The sequence below is a fragment of the Pseudopipra pipra genome, chromosome 3 (genome assembly GCF_036250125.1).
Source record: "Pseudopipra pipra isolate bDixPip1 chromosome 3, bDixPip1.hap1, whole genome shotgun sequence".
In the NCBI taxonomy this organism is placed as follows: domain Eukaryota; kingdom Metazoa; phylum Chordata; class Aves; order Passeriformes; family Pipridae; genus Pseudopipra; species Pseudopipra pipra.
In genome coordinates, this window is record NC_087551.1 from 97,398,631 (window position 1) to 97,415,498 (window position 16,868).

At 36.5% G+C, this 16,868-nt stretch overlaps 1 protein-coding gene across 2 annotated transcripts in view; it reads left to right on the plus strand.

Annotated features, from left to right (window-relative positions):
* Window positions 1-16,868, plus strand: part of LOC135412059 (gamma-2-syntrophin-like) — a 298,003-nt gene that overhangs the window by 163,639 nt on the left and 117,496 nt on the right. For both annotated transcript variants that reach the window (XM_064650434.1, XM_064650435.1), the window contains exons 9-10: window positions 4,225-4,352; window positions 11,114-11,243. In XM_064650434.1, the coding sequence (XP_064506504.1) occupies window positions 4,225-4,352; window positions 11,114-11,243 (258 nt within the window). The remainder of the gene's footprint in view (window positions 1-4,224; window positions 4,353-11,113; window positions 11,244-16,868) is intronic.

Below are 16,868 nucleotides of genomic sequence, written 5' to 3' on the forward strand. Positions count from 1 at the left end.
AAGGTATAAAATGAACCCGAGTATAAAAGCTGTGATTGCAGAAATGATCTCTATTTTAGTGCTTTGGAGGAATGCAGTAGAGAGTTTTTAACATCAGCAGCAGCTGTTTAGTAGAGAGATGGCTTGAAGGTCAGCCAGCTCAGCACACTGGGTCAGACCAGAGAACCATCTAGCCAAAAAGCTTGTTGCCAGCAGATGCCCTCAAGAGAATGCAAAATCAGAGGAAATATGTACAATTATTTATAGAGTATATTTCCTGAACCTCCAATGACTTTTGACATATGTGCTTCTTGAAGCAGAGTTTGTTATACAGACTAATCCATTCATTCTTTGTTTTTATCCTACTGTTTTTAATTTCTGATCAATAGCCCAGCTTCCTATGTGAAAGTGGCAAGTGAACCACTGTTTCCTAATCCCTTTCTCTGTTATTTATTTTTTATATACCTTGGTCATATAATTCCCTCAGGAGTTTCTTATCAAGAATCTTTGTTGACTTAATTGTTAGAAATCGATTCCTTTCCCCACAAATGCAAGATCTAAATTTTGAGTGTTAATTGCCTGTTCATGTCCCATAACAGTATGGGGAAAGTTAATATTGTCTTTCTTCATGTGCATTGCTATACCTTTATCTATTATATTTTTAGCAGTCCTTTTATCTAAGTCATTCGGTATAATGAGCTTCTTCCACAGCTGTTTCCCATTTGGTTTTCTTTTCATTATTCTTTGTTACTTGTTATGCATAGGAAACTTGGTCAGTCTGGTGTTCACCATCTTGTCCAGATCAATAATCTCTATACTAAACAGCATATGTTACTTTGCAGGTCCACTCATAGTGCACTGCTGCTGTGTTTAGCTTGCTATAGTTTAGATAATTATTAATTTGATGATTTCACCTTATTTTACAGCAAATTAGTTAAGAACCTTTGTGAGGGACAAAAGGTTTTTTAAAATCCAAGTACACCTTAGCAAATGCTTCTTTCATATTAATTAACAGTTTTGGACTACTCTAAAAGATATGTGAGGCAAGTCCTCTGTTTACAAAAGTTGTATTAAATTGCTTCCTCCTCATTTTCTTATTTCTATCCATGTGTTTTGAAGAGGATACATATTAAATTGTTAATAGATTATAGGTTAAACAGAACAAAATGAACTGCTGGTCCTGTGACAGTATTTTGTTTCTGTGCAATAGTCTTATGGACATATTTATGCCCTTTTTGTCCTTAAGAAGATGAACAGGGGTCAGCCCAGCTTTATGCTCTACGATAGACTAGTTAGTGAAATATGGCTTAATAAGGAATAACATTTGAAACTTGGATCAGTTTGACCCCTTTGTATCCTTTCCCTGTACTTGGTTGTTAATGTTCAGACCATACAGTAGGGTTTCTGCAGACATAAATATACAGAACTGTGGTAAAAGAATCAAATATCTCCTTCTAGTGTATTTTTCAAATATCAAAACTTTGAATTTTTTTTTGAGAAGCCCCATTTTCTTTATGAGTTTACGGAAGTTGTAACAGTTTAGCATTTTGGCACAAATATGTCTATGCTGCAGTTTCATAGCTTTGGGGTTAATAGATTTTGATGAAGTGGTGTTGGCCATTTTTTCCCCTTCAGTTCATTAACCTAATGAATAACTGTCATGTACATCTTCTAATTGTTACTTAAATTGAGATATTTTTTCTTTACACTGATATCCTACTAAAGCATTTGATCGAAGAGACCAAATGAAAGCATTAAATTGCCTAAGTGACCCACTCATTAGTTTTTGGCTACCAAATGCTCTGAAATCACATACAATATCATAGAATATTGTTCAACAGCCTGCTAAAAGAAGTACAGCTAATAGTTCACAAGAAAAAGACAGATTTGTATGTTTAAGTTGTCTAGATGTTTTCTGTAACTTGAGAGTTTAGAGGATGGGAACAATAGATGAAGGTGTTGCAGGAATATTCATGTTCCTTTATTTTCTGAATCTTGGGTTTAAATTTAGTGATCATTATCAAGCATTTATGATTGATTGTTACCTTCTGCTTTATTCCTAGACATTTCAGTTTCCAGACAGACAATGGTAGATTATGTTGATCCTTTTCAACTTCAGATTGCCTGTGGTTCTGTCAATTATTTAAGTTTGTGCAGAATTCTTTAATATGTGTCAGATTATTCACTGTGATATTAATAAATTTATGCGGGGCTTTGAAGACACCTTAGCCTTTTGTGGCTAATTCTATAAAACAGGATTAGTCTTTGGACTTGATTATGAAATATTCATACTGCAAAAACACCAGGAGATCTCAATCAAATGAAAGCTGGATTGTTCCATGGATTGCAAATTCTCTAAATGAAATTCCTTTCCTCAAAGCTATTGCTGTCTAAAAGATTCTTTATGGTTACCAACTCCAGCAAATTCATTACAAATTTTTCATTTACTAGAAAAGTTTGCCTCATTCACTAAGTCTCAGTCATCCTGTTAGAATGTGAAACTCCCTATTTTGATTTACTTAAAGGAGTAAATAGAAAGATCAGCCCTTGCTGACTGTAAGCTTTAGGGAGAAAAAATAATCCTTAAATCCTTACGGGCAAGAAAAAGAAATAGACAATTCCCAGAATACTCTTTATTTTGAGTAAGTTTTATGGTTTTTGAACACCTGGGCATAACAGAGCTGAAGGTGGGTCATTCTGTAGTTTCCTCGCTCCTGTAAGTACTACTCAGTGCATATATACAACTCATATAAAAATAACCACCTTTCAACAGGAAAGTTTGCTGTAAAATATGGGAAAAAAAAAATTGATTCAGAGACAGCACAAATGCCTAACTTCAAGGTAAATATCTATGTCTTTGAATTCTTCTCAGCTGCCTGTCTGTTAATATGATTGTTATCTTTGTAAAAGGGTGACATGCTCAGTTGTCATAGTAGTGCAGGGCTATAAATGCCAATAAAAAGTTTTCAAGTTATGATTATTAAGTATTCTGTAAGAAACTCCTAGCTCATTTTATTGCGTATTTATTAAGCGTTTTTTAAGCTCATAATCATGCTCATAAATTTCAGTTGGTACACTGAGCAGTGGTTTCCAGCATTTTCTAATCCGTTTCTAATTTAATCGATTTTTACCCATAAACAATATTTTGAAATAATTTGCAAAGATGCCCAGTTACCATCTTTTTTTGGGCATACTTCCATACTTTCAGTTACTGATATAATGGTGTAAACCTCTGGAAATTATTACACAGGAAAAAAACCTACATATTCTGCAAGTGTATATCAATTAAGAAGTATATGTCTCTTCAGTGTCCTGAATATCTTAGTGCTAGTGGTTCTGCGCCAACTTTTAAAATTTCATTATTTTTTTGTCATATTTCATTCCTGGTGCCTTCATGCACTATTTACCTGCAGTACACAAGATGCTACATGTAAGAGCAGGCTGAATAGTCTGTATATAAGCTCTAGGTTGGGTTTGAACAGACCCCTTTATTATCAATAACTATATATATCCAGGTTAATTCTTCTAACCTAATTTGCATTCGAACACATTTGATATAAAGTTATTTTCTTTTGTAACATTAAATGAGTAGATTGTAAAATATTTATATTGTCACTGTTCTGAGATCTGGACATCCTTTAGTGCCTAGATAGTTTCATCAGTTTTGCCTTTCTAGTAGAAGCATTTGAAGGAGAACTTCAAAGATAAAATTTCAAAATTCATCAATCTGTATAGATAGATAGATAGATAGATAGATAGACAGATAGATATAGGTCACTCAGGAATCAGAATTTTAAATCTACTGTTAAATAATACAATGGATGAAAGCCACAATGCACAAATAAATCCTCTAATGTAGTATTTAATTAGGATATTATTTGTCTCCTTTTCTCTGATGATTTTTTTGAGGCATGTAGAATATATGTACAGACCAAATTAATTTAAACTAAGAATGTATTTTATGTCACATTTAGAGAAAATTCAGGGTATTTATGACTAAAAGCTGTTTTCTTCTTAGTAGCAGTTATTACAATTAACATCACAAGCAAAATATCAAGATGGGTTGCATTCCTTTCTACATGAATGATTCTTTTTATTTGTCTACCAAACTCTGAGTTTCTTGTATACTTTCATTGCTATGATTATTCACTTCTGAGACAAACAGAGCCAGAGGTGCATATTCATGACTTTTTCACTGTATTGTCATATAAACTGCTCTTACTCTTTCTCATTTATTCTGCACAGGCCCCATCATCACCTTCTTCACCCATAGCTAATGAACCAAAATATGAGAAGCGCTGGCTAGACACCTTATCAGTTCCTTTGTCGATGGCTCGAATCTCGAGGTACAAAACTGGAACAGATAAACTAAGGTTTGTAATCTAAAAGGGGAAGCACTGGGTTAGTTAACTGTACAAATGTTTTGAGGTGGACTGTTGGCTTTATAAGAATTATTTGAGTGGAGATATGACAGACATTAAAAAGTTCATCTTCTGTGCAGTTCATCCTCTCTTAAGATTAATGACATGCAGGGTGACTACAAAGATAAAGCAAAGCTCCTACAAATACATTTCTGTAATCTGTTGTATCTTGGGAATTCAGTGAGCATCTGCAACTAGTGCAAAGGTTAATCTTAGCGTTAGTTGAATTAACTTTGAAGGTACTACATTTGGTTCTCTATCTCTTTTAGAATACATCTATATTCGCAAATTCTAATATTGTCATCTAACTCTCCTTTTTCATTATAAATGGTAACACCATGCACAATCATCATGACTGTGCTATCACTGTCATGCAGAAACTCATATTGACAAGAGATTCTGGCAAAGTACATGGTAAAATATATTGTATTTTTGATCATAGAATTTTTTTGCAACTCAGACATAACTGATGGTTCTTAAAGTAGCTGTGGAATAGGAAGTCAGAGGTGATTTTACTGGAGTTCAGGAAAGATGAAAGCAAAATTGAAGTTTAATAAAGCATCAATAATTAATATACTTGAGAAAAGTTTAACACTTCACAGCATACATAAGCTTTTCCTAGACATCATTCCATGTGGTAGGAGTGCCTCAAATCTGCTAGTTGTTGTGGGCCAAATAGTCCATATGTATCAGAACAGGAGTTCATTCGCTGTTGTTATTTTCCGTGTTCTTTATGTGTTGCCCTATTTTTATTTGCTTCTAATACGTATTAAGGAGATAATCTCTATTGAAGCATCAACAGTGCAGGTCATCTGCTACCAGGAGGTATTAGAAATTCATGTTAAAACCTTTCTTGGTCTGTACCAAATTTGTTACCCGTTTCCTAAAAATGACCTGAAAATCATTATTTTCTAGTAGGACAGATTTTCTGCTTTAAGTTAGTGCAAATAATCTCCTAAACCACTTGGCAGCTCCTCTCCCAGATTTTGTGTTAAAGCATCACAGGTGAATAATAATAAATTATCCAGAAAAGTTTTAAGTTCTTCCATAGACTTTGTTTGAATTCTTAATTCTGTTTTATTTAGTCTCTCATCACTTCCTCCATCACTTTCTTCCTCCCTAGTTCAACTGACCAGTTCATGTTGTCCAACCTTTCCCAATCCATCCCAGCCATTCAAGGCTTAGAAGTTCTCCTGTGAATTAAGTGAACAAATCTCAGTGTGCAGATTTAGATATCAACACGTCATCAACGTAATATCAATATTCTAAAATGTAAAGGATAAGTGAAAGAAGATAGAACGTTTAAACCTCTGACTTCAGTTACCACCCTGACAGTTTGAAGCAGTTTCACTCCTGTGCTGTCCACTTCACCCATTAGATGGAGAAATCCCAAGGGATTCTAGTTCACAAAACAGTAACATGTGCATTTTGAGAATTCTTGGAAGTAAAACACCTTCAGATGTTGTACTGGGTCTAGATGAGATGGAGCTAATTTTCTTCATAGTAATCTATATGATGCTGTGTTTTTGTTTGTGACTCAAGCAATTTTAATAGCATACCAGTATTTTGGTAGTTGCCGACCAGTGCTTGTGCACCATCAAGGCCTTCTCTTTTTCTTGCTCTGCTCCCACTCAGTGAATAGGCCAAGGGGTAGGCAAGAAGTTGAGAGGAGGCACAACCAGGGCCAGTGATCCAAATTGACCAAATTGACCATTCCATGCCACGTGACATCATTGCTCAGCAATAAAAACAAAGCAAAGGGGGCTTGAGGGGAGCTAGCCTTTGCTTGGAGACTGACAGGACATCATTCTGCTTGCGAAATATGGTGAGTGGTTGCCTTTGCATCCCTTGTTTTGTTGTGGTTTGGTTTGTTGGGGGTTTTTCCTCTTCTCTTTGCTTATTAAAGTGCCTTTTTTTCAGCTCATGAGTTCTTTTATTCTTCATATTCTCTGTGCTGTGCCTCTGGAGAAGGGTGGTGGAGTGAGTAGCAGTGTGGATGATTGGCTGCTGGACCAGGATCAAGCACTCACAGATATATTTTTCTTGCAAGAATTGAGGAGCTTAGTACTTTCAGTTTCAATCTTACAGAGACATATTCTCTTGTGATGAATCTCATTCCCATATATATTTAGTATGCATACCACTCCTTAATTACTGGTGGGTTTTTTTCATTTTTGTTGTATACACTCTGAAGGAAGATGAAGTAATTCCACACAGCTTATCACCATCCTGTGATACTTTACTTCTAGTAAGTGCTCCTTGCTTATTTTGATAAAAGAACAGAAACATCTATATGAGCATTAAAGCAATATTGCCTTGAGATTAACTGTGGATGAGGTGTTTTCCATGTTCTTACTAAAAGTGTTTATTTTTGCCAAACTGCTTTTATCATAAAACCTATGATCAGTCTAAACAACAATCCTGCTTTCAGCCATATCTACACATCTCTGTTCCCTTTCACATTTCAGCCATCAGTCTAAAGTCTGGAGTGAGTCTGTTACAATTCACTTCCCTGAACGTATCACAGATCCTTCTGACCAATTTGCTAATTTTTCCATACTCTGAATATTTACTCTAAGCCTATTTGCATACACTCTTTGACAGCATGCCTGTTTTTTCTGTATTATATGAGTCCATGAGTCTGTCATGCTTGTAACTTTTTGTCTCTCTCGTGTTCTTTGTCATAACTTTGATTTGTTGCAATGCTTCATTATATTTTATCCACTAAGTTACCTCAATTGGTCTTGCAGAGGTGCCCTGGCACCAGAACAGCCAGGTTACTTTTGAAGTCAGTGTTGGAGTTGTTGAAGTGTTGGAACTATCATCTGTAGTGTCACATACACAGCTGTGTGCCTTCTGCTCAGCTAGATGGACTGTATAAAAGGTCTTTTTCCCCTACTTCCTACCAGAATTAAGTTCAGAGAGGGCTATATAATTCTTTCCATCAAAAATTACCTACAGCCCTTTGCTTTTGGCATTGCTTTTTGACTATGCAAAATATTATGGCTTATGAAAGGTTATTGAAGCCTGTAGGATCATTTTGCTGTCTGTCCACTCACAGGTAATGAACACTCTGCATTCTTCAATTCCTCTTTTCCCTAATAGGAAAACATCTGTTACATCTGGGGAATTATTGCAATTGGCTACAACCAATTGCAGAACTGTCCATACTTTTGTTACTATAATCAATCCCAAACTGATTTTTAAAAATATATAGTATTGTATTGTATATGCTATGTATGGTGTCTGTAAATGAGAATCCAGGTACTCTTGCTGTTCTGATGTGGTAAACTGCCATCAGCCAGTCTGGATGGCTCCTCTGACCTCATTCACTTTACTTCTCCAAACAATCTTCGAGATTGTTTCATATTTTTAGCATTTTTTCTTTAAATAACTCACAGATAACCTTAGGAACAAGAAAAAAGATTGTTTGTCGTACAGTTGAGCAGAGTCTGATATTTTTCCTGAATGCCATCTTTTTGTTAACCTTTATTTTATAAAAAACCCAAACAACAAAGTATGACAATGTACGGCATGTCAGCATCTTGCTCAGTATTCATTTTTCAGTTGGAAATATGTTATATAGCTAGAGTTGTCTGTTAGACTGTAGTTTACTTTTAATTCGCCTTAGATCAAATCTAGTCTAATCTAATCAGATTCAGCTGTATTGTTTCCTTTGGGGTTAAACTATGCAGTTTAAATTCTTCTGTACTCCATATGAGTTTTCTGGTAACATTGGTAAAAAAAGGGCATATTTTCAGTCTTATAGAGCAAGGGAAGAGGTCTACAGGAAGGGCTGTCTTGGTGGACACCCCTTTGAGCAAGAGTCAGCTGAGCACACTTTCAGTGATGAAGCCCTATACAAGGATTGCCCTTTCACTGGGTAAGGATTCTACCATCATAGCTTTGATATTTGAATTGGATATCTAAGCTGGGTATTGTGAGTGGCTTCTCTTCACAGCACCAAATTAAGTCTGTTTCCAGCTTCCACTGTGTATCAATGAATAGGGAATTTTCACTGTCTCAGTGGGATGTTGACAAGATCATTCCATACATCATTTCATTACAGCACTGTTGGGATCTTTGTCAGAGCCTTAGGTAAAAAGAACAATGTGCTTGAGAGGTGATTGACTCAATTTACTTGAAGACAATAAAAGGATTTGTTTTGACCTTTTCTTTCTTTCTGAAGAGTTGAAACAGATTTACTCAAATGAAAGTGACACAGAATTATGCCATTGCCACCAGGTGTTAGTAGTTACCATGATAATTCAATCATGAAAGTAAAACAGGGAATCGGCTTATATATATTTAAGTCTTCAGGCCAAGCATGTAATTTTTGCAAAAAGCAAGTATAACGCTTTATAACTCTTGTAACAGTAAAGCCTGTCATATATATCTATTCAGATCCTTTGTCTTATTAATATTGTATGTGATGTTACCTTTTTCGGCAAGGAATAGAATTCAGTATTCCCATTCACCATCAAAATCCCTACAAATGACAAAGGTTAGTTAAATAACTTTTTCACTAAGTCACGAATGAATTACTGCTTATGAACCTCTGTGTGTCATTTTGAATGCTTATGTTGGCATATATGATAGATTAAGCGGTAGAGGACTCCACCTTGGATCAGAGAACCCTAGGAAAACTCAGCAACTTCATAGAGTAGTATTTTGGATTCAGTAGTTGGCTTTCTTCTAAGTTAGTACCAAAAATGAAGCAATACAGCTATAGGTATAAATAAATAGTCTGTAAATGTAGAAGGTAGTAGTGATATTCTCCATATTATATACACAGCAAACATATACACAATCGTTCAGATAATTATAATTGTCTTTCACCGTAGTATATGACAGAAATGTAATTCTCCTGACAGTCATAGGCATTTAAATAATCTGTGAATCTTTCTGAAGTTTAGTTACTGCAACTGTTGCATGTCACTTCTTTTTACATTTACATCAGTGTACTTCCATGCAACTACTTAATGAGCCTTTGTTGTTCCTGTTGAAAAACCTTGTAGTAAAAAAAAGCATATCCCACCATCATCCAAAGGCAGGGGTTTTCAGACATACATACACAATGTGTAACTGTCTCAGTCTAAGGAGACTGGAATGTTTGCTAAAGAGGATGAGTTATGAGATAGACCAAACTTCTCTCTCTCAGCAATTGTAAATTCAAAATTAAGGGGCTTTAATCAAGGAAGTGTGGAAAAAAACCAGAAGAAATAACAACCCTTTATTAAAAGATAAATGTACGTTGGCAAGAACAGTAACAGAACACAAAAAAACCTAGACAGTAGTCCTGTACCCAAAAGTCCCCTTCAAACAAAAGAAAAAAAGTCAGAACACTTCTCTGTCCTTTAGCGCAGTTCTAATCACGGCCGGCAGGGGGCGCTGTTGGATCACTGGGGGTGCAGAGCCTGCAGTTCTCTGTCGTGGCCTGCAGGGGCGCTGTTGGGCTCTGGCGGTCACAGCGCGGGGTGGGTGGTCTGGGAGATGGTCTCGGATCGTGGGAGAAGCCGAAAAGAAACAACGGGGGGCCCTTCCCCCAATGGAAGAAGGGCAGAAGGAAAATCAGTCCACCCCCACAGGACTCACTGTGGTTCTCAGTTGATAGCGCCCCAAAAAGCTCTTCCTTTTCTCCCAGCGAGCACAGAGACTTTCCAATGAAAACACAGCAGGTCCAGGCTGGAGACAAAAGACAGCTCGCAGGCAAGTTGAGACCAGCAGTCAGGGCTGAGCAGGACAAGAAGCCAGAAAGACAGACCTCCAGGCTTTCTCTCCAAATGCATGCACGCAGACCCCCGTCTCTGTCCGAGAGAGAGAACTCCACCATCTGAACCTCTCCCCTTCTGAGAAGAGCCCCGCCACCCCCTCCCAAAACTCCTCCCCTCTCCCCCCAGCCTCTGATGGGCCATCCGTTGGGAATGTGGTCTGGCCAGCTAGTTCTTTTGTAAGGCTAAATGACTCCCTTCCCCCTTTCCATTCAAACTCCGTCTTTCCTACAGTGGGGGGCAGGAGGAAGAAAAATTCCCCCTCTCAGATTTCTAACCTATAACAGTAACTTACTGCAGATAGTGAGGAAATCATTGGCATTTGCAGAATAAAGATGCTATAAACATGTAAAAGTTGCATTAAAAGTTAATAAAATGCACTTGCACATTCCCATATGTCAATGCTGTTTTGAGAAATTTGTTTAAAGAAAAATGTTTAAAGAAACTCCTGAGTACATTTTTCAAATTCCTATGTCATAAAAGAGCTTAAAGTAAACATTACTTTGAATGACATGTAGAAAAATATTGGAAACCAAGAAATGAAAGTTAGGAAGACAGTTCTTTGCATCTTCATACATTCCTAGTAAATGAAGCTAAAATGCAATGAAGAAAATCGGCAATTCGGTTTAAAAAAAAAAAATGTTTGTTCAAAAAGATCTAATGCATACTTCCTTAATAGACTACCTTAAGTTCAGCAGTTACGAACATATTATGTGTACTCAGGGGAAGTAAATGATCAGCAGCACATGTATGCTGGTACAGAGAAAGTACTTATTGTATCTGTTGCTCCTGGTACTGCCCATTATTATCCTTCTTTTTGTTGCCTTTCTTTTGATTTGTAAACACTCAAAACTTGTCAAAAAGCATAAACATTGATAAATATTGGGCAGTTTCAGAAAACTGATGTATCTTCCTTTATGGATATATTTCTTCTTACTGCAGATCTAATGCATTTGAAGTGCTGGCACTCGATGGAGTTGGTACTGGGATACTTCAGTTTTATACAGCCCAGGAGAGTGCTGACTGGCTGAGAGCAATCTCAACTAACATCAGTGATTTGACACTTCAAAATGTATGTTACTTTCTGCATATTTTCTTGTCTATGATATTGTAAAATTATTTCTAGTTTTCAAAGGGTAGAAAACAATTCACAATTAAGAGACAATATATAAAATGATTGTGTATGGGGAGGAAAAGAGAAAGGAAAAAACAGGGAGAGGTGGTCTGATCAAAACTATCATGAAGTTTCCAGGACTTGCAGTGTTATCATAGAACAGAGAGTAGTAGAAAAACATTGCATTTATTATCTTTAAGACTTATTAAGGCAAAATATTTATCTGTAGTGGTAATTTCACAGAGCTTTAGACATGACCAAATATATAGTTTTTACATTTTTTAATTAAACTATGCTTGAAATTAACATTTGTTGATTTTGAAGTAGATGTGTGAAAATTCCATAGCTAGTGAAGGGCAATTTACAGATGCTTATTGGGAGAAGTTATTTTTACCTCTCTAAGTTGTCTAAGAGTTGATTTATTTAAGATCATATTATTTTATATTTCTCCTTTCTCTCTAGAAGTATAAAGGTGCTTATGCTATTTTAAGTTATTCCTTTAAATTAATAAGTAACATTTGTTGTTGCAAGCAGAAGTATTATCTAATCCTTGGAGAAACAGAAAATCGCTATTTGGACAGCACATTATTATTCTAACAAAGAACAGCTAAAAACTATTGAAGATTTTGGAATGAACCATAAAGTTAAATAGGGAACTGGATAATGTACAATATTGAAAATATATTTATCTTTAAGAAGTGGTAAAAATCAGTGATGAAAATATAAAAGCACTGTTATCACTGAAAGAATTGCCTGTACAGGTTTTTAATATTTTTTCTTAAATATGTTGAATCTGTAACATCTTTTATAAATTATGATTTAGTAGCATGACTTTAATTTTATGCTTTGTACTCTAGATGAACTGTTGCTTAGTTCTTCAGATTATATTGCATAGAATTTGTATTGGATTTCAACATAAATCTTTGGTTAAAAGAGATTTAAAATTTAATTTATTTTTCTAGTCATCAAAAGTTACATGGAATTCCATTTGATCACTATAGTTCATGTATTCCATTAAATCTTCAAATATTCAATTGCTTAAGTAATCTCTTTGACGAAATCATTTTTGCTTATGATGCATTCTTTATAAATATTCTCTATTTAGCGATTTACATCATGTACACAGTGTTATTATTTGACAATTCTAAGAAAGTGCATAGTAATATTTTTAGAACAATTCCAGTTCATAGTTACTTAGACAATTTGTTTTTCTTTCTAATGAAATCAACTGAATAAAAACCACTCCAAGGATATAAGTGAATAAGACAATACAAAGTGGCTATAAATGCAAGCAGCAACTTTTATTATCATAGCATGCTAGTCTGTTTTTTTCAAAGGCACTACGTGCAGTAATACATGTCCTGACATAGTATCTTCGCTGTGTTGGGACCTGTCTGAGTAGTTTCATTGGTCTTCTCCCTTACCTATTACAACACTGAATTCTGTAAATTCTGTAAAAGTAGTCCATCTGGTGTTAATATAAGTGGCTGTTCCCAGGAAAGGTCTGAGAAATAACAGTCATGAATGTCATGAACAGATGAATTCCCATGTTTTGTGGGTTTAGTTACTCTATGTTATAAACTCTATGTAGCTCATATGAGAAGCACATAAACTTTTTGCTTGGACTTAATGGACTTCATTAGGTGTGCAGCCTGTGGTACAACTGGAAAGGTCCAGCCAGAGCATTTTGATTACTGATCATCAGAACAGGAGATGTAATAGTCAGTGAGAATCCCTTTTATGGCAAACAAGTTTTAAGATGAGGATTGTGGGGTTAAAGTGCAGCAGAAGTTTACAGCAGAAGGAGGCTGGAGAGCACTTGCTGCCTCTGGACAGCCAAATAGACCACTGTCCACAGTGCTTAGGGCAAAACCTTTGTATTGGGCTTCTTGAAAGTCCATCTTGAATGCTTTTTCTTACCTTAGTGCTATCATTTCACAGAATCCTTCTTTTCTTGTCATACCTCAGAAATTGACATTAGGGAATGGATCTATAATTCCTTCAGACCTCTTTACTGTTTCTGCACTTTTCCACTTCTGTAGAGTGTCTCTCCCATTCTCCAGGAGTACCTGAAGATAATCACTACTCATTCAGAAATCCAGAATCTTCCTTATCTACTTATGGGTTATGCTGACTCTAAGTTCAGTTGCTTCTCCAAATATTTAAACTAGTCATTTCCTATTCTGTACTATGCCATAATCTCTGTATGGAAATTAATTACTAGATACATAGTCACAATGGATCTTCTTGCTGATACATTTGGCATGATATCAGCATTGTTACCTGACCTAAAATATTACTAAGTTTTTAAGCAATATTTTCCATTATTCACATTTTACTTCCACATATTTTTAGATTTTGTTTTGCTGATAATTGGTTCATGACTTTAGCAACTTTTCCTGCACCTCAGTCTTTCTTACTTAATCCGTGTGTATTCATGCTACTCTTGTATACATCCTTTGTCCTACATATTTGCATAAAATTTTGAATAATTTCTTTTAAAATTTTAGTTCTTAAAGAGCTTCTAATACAGACTGTTTTCTTACAGTGCACACAAGCTTTCCTGTATCACTTTATCCTAATATACTTCATTTTTTTTATTTTACCCTAATACAGTTTCATTCAGCAACTGGCAGCCTTTGTCAGATCTTCTGCTGATGCCAGAAGACAGTCCTAATGTAGGTAGTACAAAAATAGCTCTACCACAATGTGACACTTCTGCTATTGTCAGACTACTCTTTTGAAGTACTGAAACATCTAACTTCTATACAAAGACAAGCTCTCTGGGGATCAAGTGTAAAGGAGGAATCATCTTTCAACAGTGAAGATGTGAGGAGTTGTCACTGCATAAGGCTGCTGCCCCTGTATGTTAGCATATTTAGAAAGTGCTACTTGGTAGATGAGGAGAACTAATAATTCTGGTACCAGCCTGGAAAAAGTTAGTTCTTAGATGACAGAGGGGCACAGGGAATACTGCAACATGGAGAAAAATGTAAGGGTATCTTTTTAGCCCTCCTTACTGATACATGCTTTGTATGCTTAGCTCAGAAAATCTTCTAGTAACAATTAACTTTGCAAGCAGCATGCATTACTTTTTTTTCTGAGGACCCTTGCTCCAAATTATTCATCATTCTGTTCATATTCTGTTTTTTTCATATACTTTTCTACCAGAATCAAACTACCCTATCATCTTCCTTTGTGATTCAGTCCCCGATTTCAATGTTTGCAAAGCTCTTCGCATTTACCTTTGGCAGAAATAAATAGAGGTGAATCAGCACCTCAGATTTATTTCTTCATACACTTCTCGCAGAAGGAGGTGCAGTTGAAGAAACTGAGGGAAGAGAGGTAACAGAAACTGTCAGCGAATATTCCATGATGTAACAAGAAGCACAGGAAGCAAGTTAATCTGCATGTGCTTCTCACTGCTGCTGTTCTTAATTTCTTTCACTGGAGGGTTCTTTGTAGGCTGAAGTGACAACTTGTGATGGAAATAATTTTTTAGAAGAGAGTTTTTTGGGATAATTTATATTTCTTTCCCTATTTTACACCATTCAAATTGCCAGCTATTAGATAGCTTTTTTTCTTTGAAATATGGCACCAAACATTAATGTAGTCATAATGGGTAGAAGCATCTAAAGGTAATGCTGCCAGTTCATCTACATTACAGAGACTTGTTTCTTATATTTATAACTTTCTCAAGGTTTTGTATTTTTTCCCACTATATTCTAGTGGTCTTATTTTTTAAAAAAAATTCATAAATAAATGAGTAGCTCATAAGCAGATAAGAGAACAAGTTATGATGCACTTATTCCACTTTAAACATTATTTATGGTTTTTATAAATCATTCACACAGTTTCACAGGAGATTGATAGAAACTTAAAATTTGGAATTAAAGTAGGTTTGTTAATCCAGATCATATTTATGCCTTTTACAGCTTTTTTAATTGTATGTTATACTGTACAAACCTTTTCTTTTATTCCTTCATGGAAACACGTATCTAAGTGATACTCTGTGTTGCAGTTGAGTTAATAATAGTTAAATACTATTATAGCTAGGAAAAAAAATAGGTACCTGTCAGAATCCTTCACTCTCACTGCTGTCAGGAAAGAGAAAATAGGTTTATTATATGTGAGATAAATCCCAGCCCGAGAGGTATTTAGATTTAGGTAAACAATTCTGAACTATTTTCTTCCCAGTCTGTTCCTGTCCTATATGTATCCATTCAGAACAGAGTATAGAAATTATAATTTGTTTAATAGTTCCTTTTCAAAGTTACCTGCAGTCTTTGCAGATCCAGGTTTTTTGTTTTAGTTCCCCTGCTGTCTCCAGCTCCCATTACTGTACTGCAGTGCTAAGAACCTATGCACTGCCAACAAGGTAAATGTATCCCATTCCTGTCTCTCTGCACCAGCTGTGGAGGCATGTAGAGAACACATGCTGCCAGGTGAAGTGGAGAGTACATACTTCTCAGCCCCATAACATAGGGACGTAATATGATCTTTCCCCACAGTTACATCAGGGCTGCAGACGTCCCTGCTCTGAACAGGGATGAGCTAAGACTGTGCAGTGAATAGCTGTGGAGTCCAATGCATTCTTCCCTCTTGCCCTCTTCCCAAAGGGAAGCTGAACTGCTTATGAGGGTGCACTTCACAATACTCTACCCTCATTGTGCAGAAAAACCTGTATGGCCAGTCTCACACGATTTTTTTCCAGGCACATCTGTACCTGTTCACTTGCACTGATTTGTGCTATAGTAATCTCATTATTCAGCAAGGTTTTGGATATTTGCAAGGAAATTATATTTTCCGTGTGTATAACATGGCTTCTATATATTTACTTTGTGTGTATATTTTTGTCTGAAGCACAAGAGAAAGGTTGGGGCAGAATATGGGCAGGATGTGTCAGCATTTCTACTGACATTAGTCAGTAGTGTGTCTTTTCGTTATGTCCTGCACGACTACTCTAGCAGGATTAAACCTACCAACAAATCAGACTGGTGAGATCTGCTTCCTTCTGTGACACTGGGCATGTCACCAATTTGTTTTAACCAAGTTACAGAGTGAATTTCTTGAGTTCTCAGTGGTTTGTTACTGACAGGGCTTCAAGAATCTCTGCCACCTCTTCCCCCCATCTCAGTGCTGCAGTCCTGCTCTGGCGTAGTGCAGCCATGCAGCCTGGAGCCAGGCTGTGGTAAGCCACACCTCTGTGCATGACCTGGAAGGAACCTTGCTAGGGCCCCTTGTTCTGCTTAGCAGCTGAATTTTAGTTCCATTCTTGTCTTTGATCCATGCCTGTGCTATGCTGCAGGTGCCAGCAACTGCAGGCTGTGACCTGCCTCTGTTGTGGTAGTCCCTGTTCCTCCTCTAGGGTGGCAGGGAGGTAGTAGGGACCATGGCAGGGCCACTCCAAGGGCCTGACAGGATCTTCCAGCACACAACCCAAGGTGACAGCCAGGTCTGGCAGATGCCCCAGGCTCCCGATATCTTGGCCACCTCACCCTCAGACCCTCCGTCACTCCCCTGGAATTCTTCTGCTTGTTTCCTGTGGCATTTGTAGTTTTCCATGTGCTTATTTGTATAGGT